The following is a 20228-nucleotide window of genomic DNA, read 5'->3' as shown; positions in this document are numbered from 1 at the left end:
TACGGCCATATCCAGCACTTTACTCTCTCTCTCTCTCTCTCTCTCTCTCTCTCGCTTTTTCCCTCTCTCATTATCCGTTAGGTCAGTAGGCAGAATTGGGAAGAAACGGAGAGATCAATACAAATTATCCCTTAGCAAACCAGCGCTGACAGCCTGAATTGCAGCATATGTTTACCCAAAATCGGGCAATTTATCTTAATATCAGCAAAGTAATGTGGAACAGGTGAAAGGTCACCTACTCTCCCCACCTCATAATTACATTGCTCTAAACAGGAAAGTGCTATTGATTGGCCGAGCCCCGGGCTGGGGGGCTGGCTCAGAGGCCAGTGGGAGGGGCTTAACCTCAGGCCTGCTCTGAAATGGACCTCACGCTGAAAGTGTATTGTTCATTTTTTGCACTTTATTAGCCTAGATGACTTAATAGAGACCTCAATTCAGTTTTAATTATCAACTTAAAGTTGAAGTATCAGTATAGGTTTATGTAAAATAAAATAGAAACAGGGTATTAGTCTACCCATATGCTTCAACACATACTTAACACATGATTATTTCATGCATTTAAGTACTTGCTTAAATCACTTAAATAGTTGTATGCTTTTAACACATGCTTAAATCACTCAAAGCATTTTATGTATTTTTAACTAGGCTTTAAGGACATGTATAACAGTTTAAAACAATAAAACTCTCATTACATATTTTCACTTAATTGGAAAACACTCTGGGCTATAAATCATTAAATAAGATTATATTGCACAGATTATTATAGCACAGTTTGAGACAATGTTGAGATCTCTGAGAAGCAGGATACCTCAATTTGCTCTCTATTAAATCTCATTACTGTCTCAGAGAGAGAGAGAGAGAAAGAGAGAGAGATAGATAGCGAGAGCGAGAGAGAGAGCGAGTGTGAGCAGATTTTAAAGACATTGAACTTGCCATTTTTTTCTCTTCGATGGGTTTGCTGACAAGTAAACTATGTAAATTTACCACAGTTTATACCACAGTTTCTGTGAACATACTATAGTTAGAACCTTTATTGTTGCAACTGTAAAATCATAAGAAATATATATATATATTCAGTTTATACTTCCCAAGTAGTAGCTATGAAATGTTGGTGGAAACTACGACTACCATATGCAATTTTTAGATGGTCCATTAACACGGCTATAATTAATAATTCCTGGTGTGTTTGATGTGGAGATTCTCCGAGGTCTTGCGCTAATGAAGGTCTCACTGACCTCTTTTACTACATTAGCATCCAATCAATAACTGAAGAGCATTTAGCCCACTGTTTCGATACATTTATTAAACTGCACACATTCCTTCATCAGCAAAGCCTCAGTGGTAGAACAAAGAACAACATGTCGCCACTCGTATCCATAGTGTGTGATTGTGATCAGAACGGCTGTAAATGTTCCACTTTTTGACCATATTTAATGTCACCACTTTTATTATTCATCCCAGAGCAAATATACATCCTGAAGCCCTAATGTCAATGTCCATGATGCATTTGTGTAGCTTCCAGACTTCAGACATAAGAAATGGGCAGAGAAAGACAGCACCGCCACCCAGAAATGATGGATTCCCTCGTATGGCCAAATTCAGGCATAATGAAGTGCGGTAATACAAACATCTACATGTGCCCTGACCTTCTGACAGTCCTGTCACCACAGCCGTCTCAGAAAGGTGGGGGGGGGTTGTCTGTCTAGGAATGACAGGAGAGACGGGGGGAGGTGTAGGTGTGTGTGAGTGAGATACATCCTTGTGAAAGTCATGTCATGTAAAATCAATACATCCGATCAATGCTTTATTAACAAGCCGACGTCTTACTTTGAATTCCTGCACGCTACTTTGTCTTCAACCATGCAAGATGGCATGTCAAATAGCATCACTGCTGTCATGCGATGACATGCATATACACGTGCCAAAACACAACCCGCGACTTGATATTGATCACATTGGATTGATTGGATTGCTGCCCCCTACCGAGTAATTGTAGCACTTTATCATAAAGTCAACCAATTATTTCAAGGAAGTTCCTGTCTCATATGCTCGTCTTCGCCTCGACGGCTGTCATCTCTCATTCGCTTCTTTAGATCTGTCTTACGCTTCCTCTGTTACTATCAGAGCAGAGTTCAGCAGCAGACAGCGTGCTAAGTAAGGGGAACAGACAGATCTGATCTTTTAAAAAAGCGGATTGATTTAAACACTTGCATCACTGACAACGACATCTATGTTCACATCTGCTAATATTTTCACGCTGATTTTCCACTTGCTTGTTCCTACTCTTTCATTTCTTGCTTTTTACAGATGATGTGTGTAATTCCTCAATGTTAAAATACTCTTATTTCAGCTTAATATGCAGAGACAATTAAAAGTAAGCCATTCTGTCGTAATATCAACACAGTTCTCTGTTTGAACAGCTCTTAATAGCAAAATTGGCTCAACCAATGGTTTGAATTTGGGGTGGGGATATCTGTTTGGTGATGCTACGTTTGGCACCCTTTTTGCTACAATCAAAACTCAAATTGAGGCGAGATGTTCTACTAATATCAGCGATTGGAATTACGATTTTTGCCTGTTGGACATCAAAAATGGTGATAAAAATCCTATAGACTTACATTATAGAAGCAACTAGAACATAGAGACTTATGATGGGTTGTTTTGACTTGGACCACTAAGAAACCATCCAGAACCACCTTGCCACCACATAGCAATCCCTTCTAAATGCTCACAATATCCAGCTACACCCAACTGCCGAAAAAAATAGCAAAGACTTACATTATGTGAGTAAATAAGAATTAAACGTAGTCTTGGGGGATGGTCTTTTATACTTATTAAGCAACCACTTACAATAGCAACCACCCAGAATACCCTAGCGACCACAAAGCAATGCCCTGGCAACCGTGCACAACACCCAAGCATTGTGACAGTGACTTCTGCATGGGAATGCACCACTCAAATTTTACTTCAGAAAGAGTAAAAATCGAGTCATAATTTACATTCATGTTCGCACTAATCCGTTTTATTTTAAAATGCATTATATTAGCTACATTTACACCTCTCTTCTACACTAGAAGAGTTTTCCTCCACCATTACCGCATACTTAGGAAAACGATGACGTTAGGAAATTTCATAAACAGATGAGTGTGGATGTGGCCTATGCATTTAGTGTCATTGTCCATTATTGCATTTTTTTTATACAGAAGTCCTAGCGTGTGACGACATATCCTGTTGCCCATACTGTGGGATCTGAAAAATATTTGCATGCTTAAAGTCTAGTATTCCGCTCAAGAAGGATCATAATAGACCTCCATGTGCTCTTTTAAAGCTTGTTAAACGCAATGCATGGGCTAGCAGGAAGTTAAGATTATGATTCATGCACTTGTATTCAAGAAGATTTATAACCGGAGCACTTCATACTCAAAATTCCAGAGAGGGAGGGTACATGTGTGTGTGCGTGTGAAAGAAAAGATTAATTACTATTTGTGGCCAGCAATTTCATGAGGCCAGCCCCGGCACAGCTGTGAAATGATAGTGCCCACATCAGTTTGTAGTCAACCATTCACCAATTATTAAAGCCCTGTAAGATGAAGTATTCCTTCTGCTTGCTTTGCTTTAGCGCACAACTGAGTAGAGAAAATGGAGAGAGTGCGAGTTGGAGGAATAAATCTGAAAGGGGGGCAGTAGCCAGACATATGTCATCATTGCCCGTTGTCCATAAATCCAGCCGGTGCTTCAAGAACTGGGACTGATGCAGACTTCATCGAGTTGACAGTCGTGATCACTGTGTGTGTTCGTATTACCATGCCTCCTTCATTCATAATGCATCCTGCAACCCCTTTATATTTATCTGATCAATTATAGCTCTTGTTCTTCCAAATAGGAGAGGTGATAGATTAACGTCGCCTCCGGTACCTTGCGCGCCGCATGAAAGAATGCTGTACACAGTGCAAAAAAAACGTGTTATAACCTTTTATTCAAATGCTCAGGCGTATTTGGAATAAAAATGCATGATGGGTGCTTATATTTTCAAGAGTGAATGTAATAACATTTATGATGCTGCAAATGAAAGCATAAATCTGTTCATTTGTTTTGCCTGTGCAGGATTGTAATGTATGCTGTTTCTTGATTTTCGGTCTAGCTTTGAATGAACCAACTATCGACTATGGCTTCCAGAGACTGCAAAAGGTCATTCCCAGACATCCAGGTGATCCGGAGAGGTTGCCCAAGGTCAGTGAATAAAATAAAAAAGAAAGCTATTCATAATAGAAATGTGAAAATGGGGAAACAATTCATCGCCTTGACGAGTTAGCGCACGCAATTGTATTTGGAAAGTCATCACTATTCAATCCGGCTTGTTTGGATTCCGCCGGAATCGCCCAAACTTTAGCAATTCCGAAATGGTTCAATTAAGTCTTTTTCCACCCCAGTAGGCAGTGGTGATTGTAATCTAAGCAGAGGCCTCTTTCTGATGTGTGATTATTTTGCTCTTGTTTTCCTTTCATTTTCCAAAGCTAGATCCAGTTTAATCTTTTGTTTATAGAGCTTTCCGTTAAAGTCCTTGTCTTAGCAGGTTAATAAATGAGCTTCACGTGTGTTAATATGGGCAAGCCCTCTCTCTGGGCTTTTTAGGTTCATTTATTTATTTATTTATTCTATTAAAATTCCACAAACCATGCAGTTTGCCTCCAGTTCCCATGTGGTTGACACGTATCGCAGTTCTCTTGTTTTGATGTGTGGCATGAAAGACAAAGCGTGCTGATTGGACCTGTTTTTCGTTCTTTGATTTGCCCCTCTTTTTTTCTATTTCTTTTTTTTTTTGCTCATTTTGCTTTGATAGGATCTCTGACTTGTGCCCCAGCTAATAGAAAACGTGCTAATTTCCCATCTGAGTGTAGCACAGCGCCGAGGGCTTTTCTTAATATGTTAAGAGATTATTTTGTGCCCTGTTCGTGGGTGCTTGGTGTGTGCTGACCACCACGGAGTCCTAATAACAGATATCATAAAAATATCTATTAAAGCTCAGCATGGGAGAAGCCGCTATCATTAACTTCCGCTAGAAAAGCTCTGGAACGCCGCCACTGCGGACACACACCAACGAAGAATTCCTCAGACTCTGCCCAGCGCCACATGATGTGTTTCAATTACACTTGGCTCTCTGTCTCTGTGGAGGCCAATATCTGGACAGGAAATCTCATTCTCGCAAATGCTAAACTGTCCATTATCAAAATAAATCCCAAAATAATCATTTTTCAAAGCCACCCTGCTTGATGATTTCAAAGGTTCAAAACTTAAAAGAAAAATGCAGTAATATTTCCATCATTCTTGGAAAAAGAGAAAAGTACAAAGCATCTTGAGATTTGACACATGTTTTTTAGGTTAAAATTCACATTTATGAATAAGTAAAATGTATATCTTATGTCCTTTAACTGGCTACTATTTCTTTTACTGTTTGAAATCAACTTTTTGCCTTCATAATGTCATTTTAAAGGGACAGTTCACCCAAAATGTTTTACACCGCCTCATATCATTCCAAACCCATATGACTTTATTTCTTCCATTGAACACAGATAGTAAAGTTAGGCTGGATATAAGCCTGAGTCACCATTTATTTTAATTGCATGAAACAAGGTGCATTGAAAGTAAATGTGACAGAGGCTAACATTCAGCAAAACACATTTTATGATCCATTACTGCTTTTGAACAACATGATGGTATGTCAAATATGGCAGAATTTTCATTTTTGGGAAACTCTAATTTCAAATGGTCTTAGTACAAATTACCCATGCAGTGTCATGCATGTATAATATTTACAAAAGAATAAAACAATGGGAAAATATATATGTATTTATGCAATAGCTGTAGGTAAATTACAGCATATATTATAAATAATATATCACAGCACAAGATACTTCTAAAACTGCTTGAAATTTCATGTCAACTACCCATCTACATCATAAACGTGTACAGCAGTGGTGTAAACAACATCTTTCCTTTCCTCTTCGCAAAGCATGCCTGAAATACAGGTAAACCCCCCTGCACCAGGGCCATCACACCAGACCGGTTCCAATAAACTATATAAATATTTGATTTTGGCTTCTAATGGACCCAAATGTGAGTTCAGCAGCATGTAAATGAAAGTGCCAAGTGATTCATCATAGTTACCGCAGCCGTCTGCTTCTCTTTCGCATTCGAGGGTCACAGCCGGCGCCACACTAAGCAGCAATTGACCCTTACACGTATTCTCAATGAGAGGCACAGCGTCTGCAAGAAGAGGCTACATTAGATGTTAGGGGTGCGAGACAGGCCGCCGAAATAAGAGGTTTCGGGGGAAGGGATGTACACAGCGTGTTAACAATAAGGTAAAGCCGTCACACTCTCACAGACTGCTCGAGTCCGCTGTAGAGTTGATAATACGCCCCTAATATTGATTCGTAGATTGTTTGTTTTCCTTTTCGGTTCTTCTTTTCAGGGGATATACAATGCATATGCTTTGCTGGGTGATCGTAGCAGGACATAAAGCCAATATGGTTAACATGTATTGCATTGGACATCACTTTAATAATGCAACTGCAACACATATGATATTGAACTTATAACTTTTTTTATTTAACTATGTAATAAGTTCAATATTAATATTGAGCACTGCCGATTCTATTGACTGTCGAATGCCGTATAGATAATTATCTATTTATTTATTGTTGTTGCTGTATCGACTTTTTAATATCAGTAATGTTGGCTTAAAATCAAAATGTTATGTGTGATCCAAGGGGAGGGGCATTCAATGAGCACATTTATATAAGAAGATGGTGTGAAAGAATCAAAGCAATATGCGAAGTTACTCATGTGATGAGGAAAGAGATTGCTGAAGGGACCTTCAAAACCTCTTTCTTTTTAGTCCTTGTTTGAAATCAGTGTCATACATTTGTCTCTATATACGACTGAGACAAACGCAAGAATGAAAATCTGATTAGGTCCTATACTGAGAAATAATCTTTATTGCAAATCATATAGTGGTAACCTGTTAGTCGCATTCGTGCATTTATCAGTTCCATTAGCCGTTCCATCTTTGCGTGCCATTTCAGCTCGCAAACAATCTATTCCGCTTTCGTTTCAATCTAATATATGAGAAAAATGATTAGAAATGCATTCATGTTGAGCAATTACCCATGCATTAAAATTCATCTTCCTTCTCTCTGCATTTGCAAGGTAGCTACACGTATTGGCCCCGCACTCCTCAATGTATTCAGCACCTCGGGCAAGAACTAACAGAATAATTGCCTTACACTTTTATAATGACATTAGCACCTCCAGCCCCTCACCTCACTTGGCTTCTTTAACAGTGGTGATATATACCACTCGCGATATTCAAAAGTGATAATAACAAGTTCTCCATTTAAACGATTCTCGTCCACAGGCAGAACAATGAGCTCTTCTAATAATAAGTCCTTGCATTTGTCATGAAACAAGCCTTGGGATCGTTTTGGGCTTAAATAGTTTCCGTCGGTCTAACCTGCAGTCTGTTATAAGAGAGAAGTCAATTACACTTAACGCCAGCACTCTGAAATTTACATGGAAATGCTTCTCGAACACCGTTCACCGCTAATCATATTCTCAGCGTGAGGCCGTGAGGATGAGAGGGGTATGCTGGAACAAAACAAACTCATTCACAGTCTCCTCCGCTGATTGGCCGATGCGTCCATTGTGCTCTAATGCAGATAGACTCCCACTTCAACTTGGGCCGCTAAATCCGGTTCATTAGTAAAGACACCTCATAGCAAACGGCAGATTAGATTTGAGAGGCACTGTCATTTTCTTTAAACTATCCTTATGTCTTCTTCTCTCATCCGCCATATGGATGAGAAGTTCAAGTAGGTGTCACCCAAGCACAGTTGGGGCTAAATTTCATGGGCGATGTTAATTGCGATAATCGCCGGTTAAAATTGGGAGGCATGTAAGACATCTTGTGATATGACAGCTGAGATGATGAGTAATTATTAGTGGCTCAGAAAAACATTTAATCTCGCTTAGAGAGTGCGGAGAACCCTGATAGAGCAGGACCAGGACAGCTGGGCCTTTCATTGATTCTACCTGCCGAATGACAAGTGTAATTCTTTATTTGTATGCAAACTAGATGCATGCAACATGATACAGAGCCCTACATTTCAGAGGTAAATGCCCATTTGAAGAAGCACTCATCCGGTTAGTCTCAGGTTTAGAGTATGTCTCTATAAAACTTATGGCATACGCTCGGGGCCTCGACTTCTGTGATTAATCTTGATAAGTAGACATCCAAGATGGCGGATATGCATGGGAATGGAATGGCTATCCAGCCATGATAAAGGACAATGTAGTGAATGTGGTTACAGTACATTCAAACACAACCTGAAATCATATGCAAAAACAAACTACAAATCAATAATTAAAGAGAAGTCTGCATTTTCAAAACAGACTGGTCTCCCAGCTTGGCCAGACTGATTCCTAGCAGGTCCAGTAGTGTAAAAGTGTCAACCCTAGATAATACATACTAAATCACACTATAAACAACAATACAATTTATTCAAAAGCAGCTCTAGTTTTCCTATATGAGGAGTAAAAACAACCCACAATATCAGGCACACCATGCAAAATGTTTAAAGACACGCCTGTGTGAGCCTTGTTGGCAGCTGTGGTGTAATTTTTGAAGGGAAAATAGGCGTCAGGTTAATCCTTGTTGTGTTATAAGTGGGGAGAAAGCTTGCAGACAGGGATAAGCGAGAGTTCTTGGCATCCGTGTCCCAGGACACAGCCTCTCAGCCCGCTCTGGAGAGGAAGTCGTTTATGAAGTCCTTTACAACCGCCAGAGAAAGAGGGTTAATTGAAAAATTTCCTAATGTCATTATGAAAGAACTAGATTAACCCGAGCTAATTCACTTTATTGTCCTGAAGAAAGAGGAACGGGCATTGAACTCTTCTGCAAATTTGGGCCATGAATTAGGGGTGAGATGTTGTCTTTGACGACTCTGCCAGTTTAATTAAGATATGGAAAATGACTCATTGTTCTTCTGAGCTAAAGTGCGTGGAATTAGCAGCCGAACGCAGCGTCTGTGTTTGACGCTCGAAGGCGTGCTGGTATTTGTTTGTTTAATACCCACAAGGGCACATCAGTGAAACACAAATCCTTACGTTGACTCATTTAGCTTAAGTTACACACCACTTCACTCGTTTCAAGTGCAAATTAAATTTGACTAAGAAATAAAATGATGCATTTTGATAATATATAATTAAAACGTTTTAAATTTCTTTAATTTAGACTCTTCACCATGTGTATTTTTGTCGTACAAGAGATAAAGTGAGTAAATTAACCTATGAATACCCAGACCCACATGCGCACAAATTGTTTGTGGGCGATTGGGTATTGTGTGATGGTGTTTGTGTGTCTTTATGACTGATTATGTTGTATTCTGGCTGTATATTACAGGAGGTGTTGCTAAAACGAGCCGCTGACCTTGTGGAAGCCCTGTACGGAATGCCACACAACAACCAGGTACAAACTCAAGCTAACGAAGCGCTTTTCTTGTTCTCTGCGTGGTGGCAGTAATTAAATCAGCATCCGTCTCCTTTTGCTACATTCCTGTGTGTTTCAAACCTAGCTGGGGGCTATTGTACTGTGGCCAGGCGAGAGCTTGCTTCTCTCGCAATTTCGTTCATGCCTGCTACTCTTGGTGCAAAGAGATGAGTTAATCACTCAAAACGCATGCACACAGCCATGTTTATTTAAATAGGAGGATAACCTTGAACTTGGCCCTAAAAGGTGCACTTCTGGAATATATTCTTCAGAGTACTTCAGCTATGGTTGAGAGGTCTAATACATATTCAGAAGAAATGATCCATTACATTATTTTCCCCCGGTCGAATAGCACAGAGGTGAAGACATTGCAATCCAACTACAGCGAAACAATTGCAATTCTGGTATCACTTTGTATGTTTAACTATAAAAATAAAAATAAAAATATCATTTATATTTACAGTTTACAAATATATATTTTTTATTGAAGCAAAACATTTATTCAACACCTATATAAACCACGTGAAAAACTATCTGCCCCCTTTAACTTAATAACTGGTTGTTCCACCTTTAGCAGCAACAACTGCAACCAAATGTTTCCGATAACTGGAGATCAGTCTTTATCAACTCTGTGGTGGAATGTTGTCTCACTCTTCTTTGCAGAACTGCTTTAGTTCAGCCACATTGGAGAGTTTTCAAGCATGAACTGCCCGTTTAATGTCCTGTCATAGCATCTCAATCAGGTTCAAGTCAGGACTTTTTCTAGGCCACTCCAAAACTTTAATTTAGCTTCCTATGCTTTGGATTATTGTCGTGCTGCATAATCCAGTTGCGCTTGAGCTTCAACTCACTGACTGATGACCAGAAGCTCTCCTTTAAGATTTTCTGGTAGAGAGCAGAATTCATGTTTCCCTCAATTATTGCAAGTCGCCCTGCCCTTGAAGCTGCAAAGCATCCCCACACCATCACACTACCACCACCATGCTTGAGCGTATGATGTTGTTTTTTTTTAATTTGAGTTTGATTTACACCAGATGTAATGGGAGCCGTTCCTCCAAACAGTTCCACTTTTGACTCATCAGTCCACAGGACATTCTCCCAAAAGTTTTGGGGATCATCAAGGTGTGTTTGTAGTAAAATTCAGATGAGCCTTAATGTCCTACTGGGTTAGCAGTGGTTTTCGCCTCACCACTCTTCCATGGATGGCATTTTTGGCCAGTGTCATGAACAGTGACCTTTATTGATACAAGAGAGACCTGCAGTTCCTTGGATGTTGTCCATGGCTTTTTTGTGACTTCCTAAACGAGTCGTCGATGTGCTCTTGGAGGAATTTTGGGAAGTCAGCCACATCTGGGAAGGTTAACTACTGTGCCAAGTTTTCTCCATTTGGAGATAATGGCTCTCACTGTGGTTCTTTGGAGTACCAGAGCCTTTGAAATAGCTTTGTAACCCTTCTTACACCGTGTCCTAACTACATGCGACGCGACGCCGCGACACGCGATAAAAGGTATCTTTTCCATGTTAATCAGAGTTTTTGTCCTAACCAGACGCGACGGCGACACGCGAAGTTTCTAATTTAGAAACGGTTCCTATTTCTGCGACATCGCGACTGACAGATCCGCCCACACAGAGATCTCATTGGATGGAAGTTCTGTGTGTCATGAATATTTAATCATCAAACATGACGACGAGGAGCTGATTGTCGAAGTTCAAAGGCATTCAATTCTCTACGATAAATCCCACAAATTCCAGAAAGACATCAGGAAAAAGGATTCCGTCTGGAGAAGTATAGCTGAAGCATTGAATGCACATGGTAAGTTAAGTTTAGACTTCCATCTACAGCGAATGAATGAATGAATGTAGCATTTAGATATAGTAGGCTACTAATGACGCATCAACCTGTGTAAAACAAATTCCGCTTTATTTTCAATGTAAAGTAGAGTGAATAGGCATGACGATTTGTGTCCCTGTATCCAGGGGTGTCATTCCAGACAATCTACTGAAATACAGGCAGGGAGGGGAGTCGCAATGACAATGACAGTAGCCCGAGCTGTGCACACTTGGCGCGCGAGGCAGATCTGGCCGCGCCCGCGCTGCTCGTAGTAGAGATATTCAGAGATATTCAGAGGTAGTCAGTATATTTTGTTAATGTTTTGATTTTTAATAATGTTATTTCTTGATTTTATTATGTCCTTACCCATTTCCAATGCGAGTGCGGGTGCGGGCCAGCAGTGCGCATTCACAGAGAGACTCCGCCCACACGCTGTTCTGAATGGCTGTGATTTTTGATTGACGTGTGGCGTCTCACAGTCGCGTCGCGTCTAGTGTGGACAGACACACTTGCTGTCGCTGGAATTTTATCGCGTCGCGTGTAGTTAGGACACGGTGTTAGACTGATTTATTTCAATTAACCTTTTTCCCCATCATTTCTGTAATTTATTTTGACCTTTGGCATAATGTGCTACTGGGTAAGACCTTTTAGCAAACTTCATGTTGCTGTAAAAATTGTATATTTAGTTATTGGTTTGACTGAACAGGGCTGGCAGTAATCAGGCCTGGGTGTGTCTAGTCCAGCTGAACCCCATTATGAATGCAGTTTCATAGATTTGGTGATTTAGTAACTTAGGGGGCAAATAGTTTTTTACACATACCCAGTTTGTATTGATAACTATTTTGCTTCAATAATTAACATTATCATTTGAAAACTGTATTGAGATATACACAAATACAGAAGCAATCAGGATGGGGGCAAATACTTTTTAAAAGTACTAATATATATATATATATATATATATATATATATATATATATATATATATATATATGTGCATGTGTGTGTGTGTGTGTGTGTGTGTGTGTGTGTGAAAGATGCAATAAATGGGCCTCATTCAGTACACATGGACACTTCTGAACTTTTTTGCATTTAATTCAATGCACTTTAATTTGTATACGAATGGTTCAAGAATGAGGCCCGAACCCTGCTGAAAAACAGCTTTAAAGATGGTTTGCCAGTTTTAGCTTGTTTTATATTGGTGGCCAAGCTGGTGTTTAATTGGTTTCCAAGCTGGTGTTCCATTCTGACCAGCTGCCAGGTGCCCAAAACCCCTCTAAAACCATCAAACTAGAACACATTGGTCTTGCTGGGGGAACAGCTAAACAATTTAGGGTGGTTTTAGCTGTTTGTTTCCAGCAGAAATTTGACTTAGAATTGAATTAAAAGATCTCTTGCCTGAAGTTCTTTTGAGAATGTACCAATAACTCTTCTCTTTCTGTCTATGTGATGTAGGAAATCATTCTGAAAAGGGCCGCAGATATCGCAGAGGCCCTGTACAGTGTCCCACGTAACCACAACCAGATCCCGTCCCTCGCCAATACAGCCTCTCATGGCGGAATGATGGGTGTCAACACTTTCGGCAGTCAGCTCGCAGTCAATGTCTCAGAGACCTCACAAGGTAATTACCAGGGTATGTGACCACGAGTAAATCCTACCTAAACCACTTTATATTCAACAATGTAGCAGTCCTAATTTGCCATGATTCGATTAGTTCTAGCCAGTGCCTACTTGGAGAAGGCAATTAGTGTCAAACATGTAGTTTACCCCACAAAAATAGCTGAAAATAAAAACAGCTTAAACCAGCCTAAGGTGGTTATCTGGTCTCCCAGCCAGCCAATTCTGGTTAGGATGGTCTGTTTTGATAACTTTAGAGGGATTTTGAGATCTTGTCAGTTGGTCAGACAGGAAGACCAGCTAAAACAAAACTTGGCCAACATCACTGATCATCTAAACCTGCTTAAACCCTCTAAGACTAGCAAATCAACTGGTTTAAACTGGATAGCATCAGGAGGACTCTGATTCTAAAACTATAAAACATGTAGAAAACTCTCACAATATTTGACATTTTCATATAAATTCATAAATCTGAATAACAAAATGAGGCATTTATTTTAGAAAAAAAGCAAAGCATTTAGCAGACACTAGCGAGTTGACTAGGACTATGAATCATGGCATATGCTGGTTGCAGCTTTACTTGGTTGACTGTGTATAGCATAGATCCCATGAGGTGCATGACCCTGTCCCCATCTCTCCACTGTAAACCTGCCAGAACACGCACAACTATCTCACACTGCATTTAGCCATTGAACTGATAATTGGTTTACACCTGTTCCACTCAGGACAGGACAGCTAGGTAAAAATCGCACTGGAAAACACGCTAGCCCACTGAATATCCTCCTTCAGAACATGGAGGTGAATCAATGCACAGCTATGCGATTTAGCCAAGTTAACAGATAGGGCTTTATGAACTGCAAGCAAACTGTTCATGAGACAATTCTTATGTAAATTGTTGCATTGACAATGTGCGAATAGCTTTAAAAACGATATATGAATAAGGGTATTATATGCATTAGTTTGTAAAACTATTGTGGCATAAATTGTCGCTTTGATAATGCACATAATAATGTTTTTATGAAGGATTTACTGGCAAAAAATGTACATACAAATGTATATTGTTTGCAAATCAATTCTTACATAAATACATTTTTCATAAAGAATGGTATTATGATTGATTTACACTGAAATTTATGATACACACATACAGTTTTATAATAATTATATATAGAGAATGGTGTTAAGAACAATTTATATAAATTGGCAATTCATTTAAACGATTTATACAGAAATCCTTTTTGCTCATGTTGCTTGAATGAGGCCCATTGTGTATTTGCATGCGCATGTTTATCCATCAAAAATGTTATGTATAGACTTTATTAGCTAGCAAGAATATTCAACAATATTCTTATTGTAATATTCCACTTTTTAGTTCAGCATTGTAACAGATTTTGTACGATGTCTTTTGTCCACAGTCGGCTACAGTCGCAACACTAGCAGCGTGTCACCTCGCGGTTACGTGCCAAGCAGCACCCCGCAGCAGTCCAACTACAACACCGTCAGTAACAGCATGAACGGCTATGGCAACACGGGAATGCCCAACTTGGGCGTCCCCAGTTCACCGGGTTTCTTGAACGGCTCCTCCGCGAACTCTCCCTACGGCAGTAAGTATCAAGGTAATTACGAACCCCCAAACCCCCCGCTCTCTCTGTCCCCACCTGTGCTTCACTTTCCTTTTGACACTCCTCTGTTGTTGTTTTGTTGTTCGTTTTTTATTTGTTTGTTATCTTTTGGGAATGTGTGCTACTGGATAAAAGGAGGGGTGACTCTGGAGGCTGAACAACCGAGACATAACAATCCGACCAATCAAAACACCAGATTGAAAACAAAACAAAAACAAATGAAAAAAAAAAAAAACCTCGAAAATTCAGCTAAGCTAAGCAGGCCATCAAAAACAACACTTGAACAACTGTTTTTGAAAACAAACAAACAAACAAACAAACAAACAAACAAACAAAACAATCAGAGTCGATAAAAACACCTATTATCCAGACAGTGGGCAAGGCAGGACATCTCATACCATTCCAAACCCCCTTTTTTTATTATTAACCTGATTATTTACCCTTATTGTTTACTTTCCCTACCCTCAAACAAGACCCCAAACACACATCCAATATTTTGCCCATGTCATCATCATCATAATCATCATCATCATCATTTCTCCCTAATTTGTTTTCATTCCATGAATATGATTTGAAAAAGAGGCGAGGCCCCGGCTCTCTCATTCTCGTCTGTAAGAAGTGAACTCTCTCTCTGAGTGGTGACTATGTCTGCTTTGTTGCAGTCGTTCCGTCGAGCCCAACAATGGCAGCCTCTTCGGTCAGCCTCTCTTCAAACTGTAGCAGTACACACGGCATTTTCTCATTCTCACCTGCAAATGTCATCTCTGCAGTGAAACAAAAAAGCGCCTTTGCTCCAGTTGTCAGGCCCCAAGCATCTCCACCTCCTTCTTGCACCAGTGCAAATGGCAATGGACTTCAAGGTGAGAGCCGACTCCCTGCTTTTAGAACGCCCCGCAGTTGCCTCACCTGTTGGGTCACATTATTGCACTCTGGTACCCAGAGACACCACCCATTCGCCATCCCTGCTGCTTAAATGGATAGTTCACCCAAAAATGAAAATGATGTCGTCATTTACTTACCCTCAAACAAAAGGAGATTTTCTAAACTTGTAATTTAACACTCTGCCCATCATCTCCTTTTGTGTTCCAAGGAAGAAAGTAAGTTGGATGCATTTGGAACAATTTTAGAATAAGCAAATGACAGAATTTTCATGTTTGGGTGACCAGTCCCTTTAACGAACATGGCTGCTTGCATCAATTATGCATTTGTGTGTGGATGTGTGGATGGGTGAATGAGCAAATAAGTGCAAGAACGCATTATGTATGAGGGCATATAGAATGCATGTGCATGTGTGAGTTTATTTATTCATTTAATTTTTATCTTTCATTAATGATTAAGGAAAGTAAAGTGTCTCATGAGATTTGTCCACTTTCATTCTGGAGTGGTCAGGTTCGGTCTAATACAAGGCGTCATATATCCGAAGCATTACAGTATATTTATGTTTAATTGGCTTCTTTGTGTCTGAAACATAACATCGAACATGACCATTCTCAGGACAGAGAGCATTGTTTGTCACGGGCACTGTAGATTTAAGCGACGACCCTGCACGTAACGCAACAAAATCGCTTAAAAAACACTACTATTCGAATCCATTATTCATCAGCCTATTTTGCATTCAAACTGGGCACCACATTGTATGTATTAATAATACAATCACTCATTCCCTCTTAACTGACCCTACTAGGCCCCAACAGACTCTGGACGTATATAAAGACTCCATATTCTCTTTGCATTGGATTAAGGATCACTTTAAACATGACCCTTATAAAACCTACTCATCAAAGTTCCATGGATTTCTTATGAATATTGCACAGAGTTAAAAATGGATGTTTCCTACAATAGTAACCCAAGTGTTGGAACCACAAGGGCAGAAATGTTAACATATAACGTCATGCACGCTGAGCGGAATGCTTCCGTCATTGAAAAACATTGTTGAAGAGAAACGAAAAAGCACTAGTACAACCAAAAATGGAAATTCTGTCATTATTAACTCATTGCTTTCGTGAAACACAAAAGGAGACGTTAGGCTGAATGTTTTGGGGTGAACGATCTCTTTAACAGGAGAAGAAGTGATTAGAAGCCAGGTTGAATGTGATTATAAGAAGAAAGAGCGAGAGAATCGAGAATTCTCGGCAGGGCAGCGTCATTCAGTAAATTAAAGACTTACTCTTGCTGTTTAGTGCACTCGTATTTGCTCTTCGTCAAGGCCCAGTTGTTTGCTTTGAAAACATGTTTTAGCCATAGTGTGTGCAACCGAGATTAATAATGTTAGACCTAATGAACTGAGAAATTAAAGTTCATGCCGCTACATGCGTCTACTTATTAATATGTGGTTTGCAGAAATGCCTCAACATCAGAAGCCTTGGCAAACTTAAAAGCACTCCAAGCATGACTCTACAAAGAAGTCGAAAGCAGCAAAAGAGCTTTTTGTCACTGGCACTTCACTAGACACCTAATTGTGGAAATGAGTGGGGTGAGCTAGAACATCAATCTCTGTGTTCACTCTCCATAATGCTAAAGCTGCCGGACCAAGAGGCGGCGTACAACCTCGTCTGGCCTTGTGATCTGGGCTTTAGATGTCATGATAGGGAAAGATAGGGAAAAAATACAGTCTGACACAAGAATGCAAATGGTTTTCCAACATCCACTCAGCTCTGGTAATGGCAGGAGGGAGCGAGGTGAAGATTTCAATTTGGGCAAAGCGGAGGGGTGTCTGGTTGCCGACTGAGGAGAGGAGACCCTAGGTCTATGTGACGTTAGCAGAAGTGACCATGTTGTTTCTCGGCTGTCAGCAGGGAAACCCTCTTGGGAGTCTGGCCCAGTGTTTGCCATTATCAAAACGCTAAGAGAAATATCACACATGTGGGAGCCAGGATGCTTTCTCTTGAAAATGTCAGAAAGCTCCTCTTTCAAAAAGTGAAGTCTTTCCAGCATGTCTTGTTGGTAAAGCACATTTCACTCAATCACTTTCCCCCTCCCCCATCAAGCCCTGACTGAAACAGCCTCCATTGTATAAACATCCCTAGCGCCTTTGCCGACTACGCCAAGTCTTGCCACTTGAGTATTTTGCCATACTTAAATATTATTTTTATTTTTTTATTTTTTATTTTTGTGTGTGTGTGTGTGTGTGTGTGTGTGTGTGTGTGTGTGTGTGTGTGCTGCGTCTTCCATGTAGTGTTTTGAAATCTCCTGTGCTAAAATTCTCTCTCTTTGTTTCTTTTTTCTTACAGCAATGTCCGGACTTGTGGTCCCACCCATGTAAATTGCACTCCCTTCCCTTGTAAAGCAGCCTTCTCTTCGTCTGGGACAAAGCATAGTCCATTAAGGAGGTTTCTCCTCTAAATGTCATTCGTCATGAAGTTAATCAGCAGCTAATTCTGTTATTCAGAGGAAAAAAGACACTTTGTTTCAAAGATTTTATTCAAACGAATATAAATTTACATGCAAGCGACTTCGTCACGAGCAATTACATTTTAGGGACTGGAATCTCTTCTCATATTTTCACAATCCAAAGGGAAAAAAAGAACAAAACATACTTATTTTGTATAAACATTTCTGGTTTAATCTTGGCTATGTCTATGTGTGGGAAGAATCATTGTGGATATGCCATTCGATGAAAACACTGATTAAAAAAATAATAAAATGTTTAAGAATGTTTCTCTGTCACCGATGTGTTGCCGCTGCACATCTTCATAATGTGAATTCATTTTTCTTTTTTTTTTAATTGTCGTTAGAATTTTTTTGTTTTTATTTTTGATTGTGGTAAGAAAAAAGGGGGCCAATATATACAGAGCCAATAAACTGGAAATAATATAAGATATATGATTTATAAATCGAAAAGGCAAGGAAGAATGAATCGTCTGAGGAACAAGCAAACGGAGATCTTGTCTTTGGTGAAAATGAACTTTGTAACTTATTGTAGGTAGAAGTTGTAACTTTGATATTGCAAAAATTCTTCTCTTGCCTTCAACAAGCACACTAACAGAGACAAAGCACTACTGTCTGTTGGTTAAAAAAGACATAAAAGGAACAAAAAAAGAAAAAGAGAAAATATTTCCACTGCTAAAGCTTCCTGTAAAGCAAGTGTGATCTGCAATGTTTTTCAACTTTTTGCTAGCACTGTATATTATTGCATTCTTAGGCTACTGTGAAGTCTGTTTCTTGTACCAGAAAGTTGTCCTTATACCTCTAGCTCCTTATCCCCTGATGTGTTTTGTATGTGGTTATACAATTGTAGACTTTTGTGATTTTGCCAAAGTTGTAGCTAAATATTTATACACTTGTCTTGAATTTTCCAGATTCACTTTAATATTTAGTACAGAGTTTTATTCCTACAGTTAGGAGTAAAATTGTCTAATACATTGCAACACTTTCACACAAAACACTTGCGGTCACTAAGGGAATTTTTGCAACATATCATTTATAAATATTGTATTTATCTTTGAAATTTTGTATATTGCTTTCAATCATTTTATTGTTTTTCACATTACAATGCATCACAGAAGGTTTAGCCAAGATTCATTGCCTACGTTTTTGATGTTTTGTATTGATAGATTGTATCGTCTACGCATTTCATTTGTAATTCATACATTTGGTTACGCCATCCAAGACCGTCCGTCCATTACGTTTTATTTGCTATTCGAAGGAGCAGTCAAATCCATTGTTTATTTTTATATTAATTTTTAAGTTATCTAAAACTGTATTTTTTTTTTAAAGAAAACTGTTTGCTGTATAGTCAAAAAAAAAAACATTGTGTCACCTGACTGTAATAATATTAGTAGATAAAGTGCATGTTGAGCCGCCCCCGTGGGGGTGGGGAAATCCAATTGTGGTTGTAAATTTTGTTTTTGTAGAATTTAAAAAGTAATTTTTACCTGCCACCATGACTTTGCCACATAACTCAAACCGTGTTTACAGGGATCAAGAAGGAAAACAATGGAAAGAAGATGAAGAAAAAAACATATCTGGGATGGATATTTACATCAGCTTCTAATGTTTATTAAAATGTGTCAGAAAAAAAAAAAAAAAAAGCTTTTCATTGAATCTCTTGAGAGAAACCTTTCTGCTGTTTTAATAACAAACGTACACCACATTGAATCTCATTATTTCATTCAGATCAATGGTGTAAAAAGCACAAACATTTTTTACTAAAATAAAAAATAACAATTATTGTGACCCCTCACCTTTTTGGACTATTTTGTCAGTTTGTCTTTTTTTGTCAATTTTACCCTTCTCCCGCTAGTACAATTGAACATTCAAAGGGATTAAAAACAGATTAAAACTATTTTTATTTGTATTTTATTATTTTATTTGTATCATATATGGAGAGAGGAAAAAAAAAAAGATGTTCTATATTGTAAAAGTCATTTTGTAAGTATCCCATGACACCGTAGAGTAGCTGAAATCATACCACCTTCTGATGTTTATAGTCGTGCCAAAATCTGCTAATGAGAAACAGTCAAGTCTTTCATTTCTAGCTCCTTTTCTTTTGCACTAAACTCTTTGTAAATGCTGTAACATTCAAACCCAAAGCATATTTACACAAAGCAAACTTTCCTTTAGCTGCAGGAAGCAAAGGCAGATGTAGAATGGGAGAAATGATGAATGTTCA

The 20228-nt window shown here is 39.1% G+C and overlaps 1 protein-coding gene across 20 annotated transcripts in view; it reads left to right on the top strand.

The window, feature by feature from the left end:
* The window catches only part of LOC127633472 (transcription factor COE3-like), a 110115-nt gene extending 90468 nt beyond the window's left edge, over nt 1–19647 (top strand). For 4 of the 20 annotated variants that reach the window (XM_052112613.1, XM_052112612.1, XM_052112611.1 and 1 more), the window contains exons 11-16: nt 4142–4230; nt 9461–9526; nt 12834–13011; nt 14411–14599; nt 15388–15477; nt 17848–19647. In XM_052112613.1, coding sequence (XP_051968573.1) covers nt 4142–4230; nt 9461–9526; nt 12834–13011; nt 14411–14599; nt 15388–15477; nt 17848–17879 — 644 coding nt within the window. In that variant the 3' untranslated portion in view covers nt 17880–19647. Of the gene's footprint in view, nt 1–4141; nt 4231–9460; nt 9527–12833; nt 13012–14410; nt 14612–15279; nt 15478–17847 lie in introns of all 20 variants that reach the window. The other 16 variants (XM_052112607.1, XM_052112606.1, XM_052112600.1 and 13 more) reach the window with 8 other exon arrangements.
* The last annotated feature ends 581 nt before the right edge of the window (nt 19648–20228 follow it).

This window comes from Xyrauchen texanus, chromosome 40, assembly GCF_025860055.1.
Source record: "Xyrauchen texanus isolate HMW12.3.18 chromosome 40, RBS_HiC_50CHRs, whole genome shotgun sequence".
In the NCBI taxonomy this organism is placed as follows: Eukaryota; Metazoa; Chordata; class Actinopteri; order Cypriniformes; family Catostomidae; genus Xyrauchen; species Xyrauchen texanus.
The sequence above is the reverse complement of the archived record's forward strand: the minus strand, read 5'-3'. Positions and strand labels throughout refer to the sequence as shown.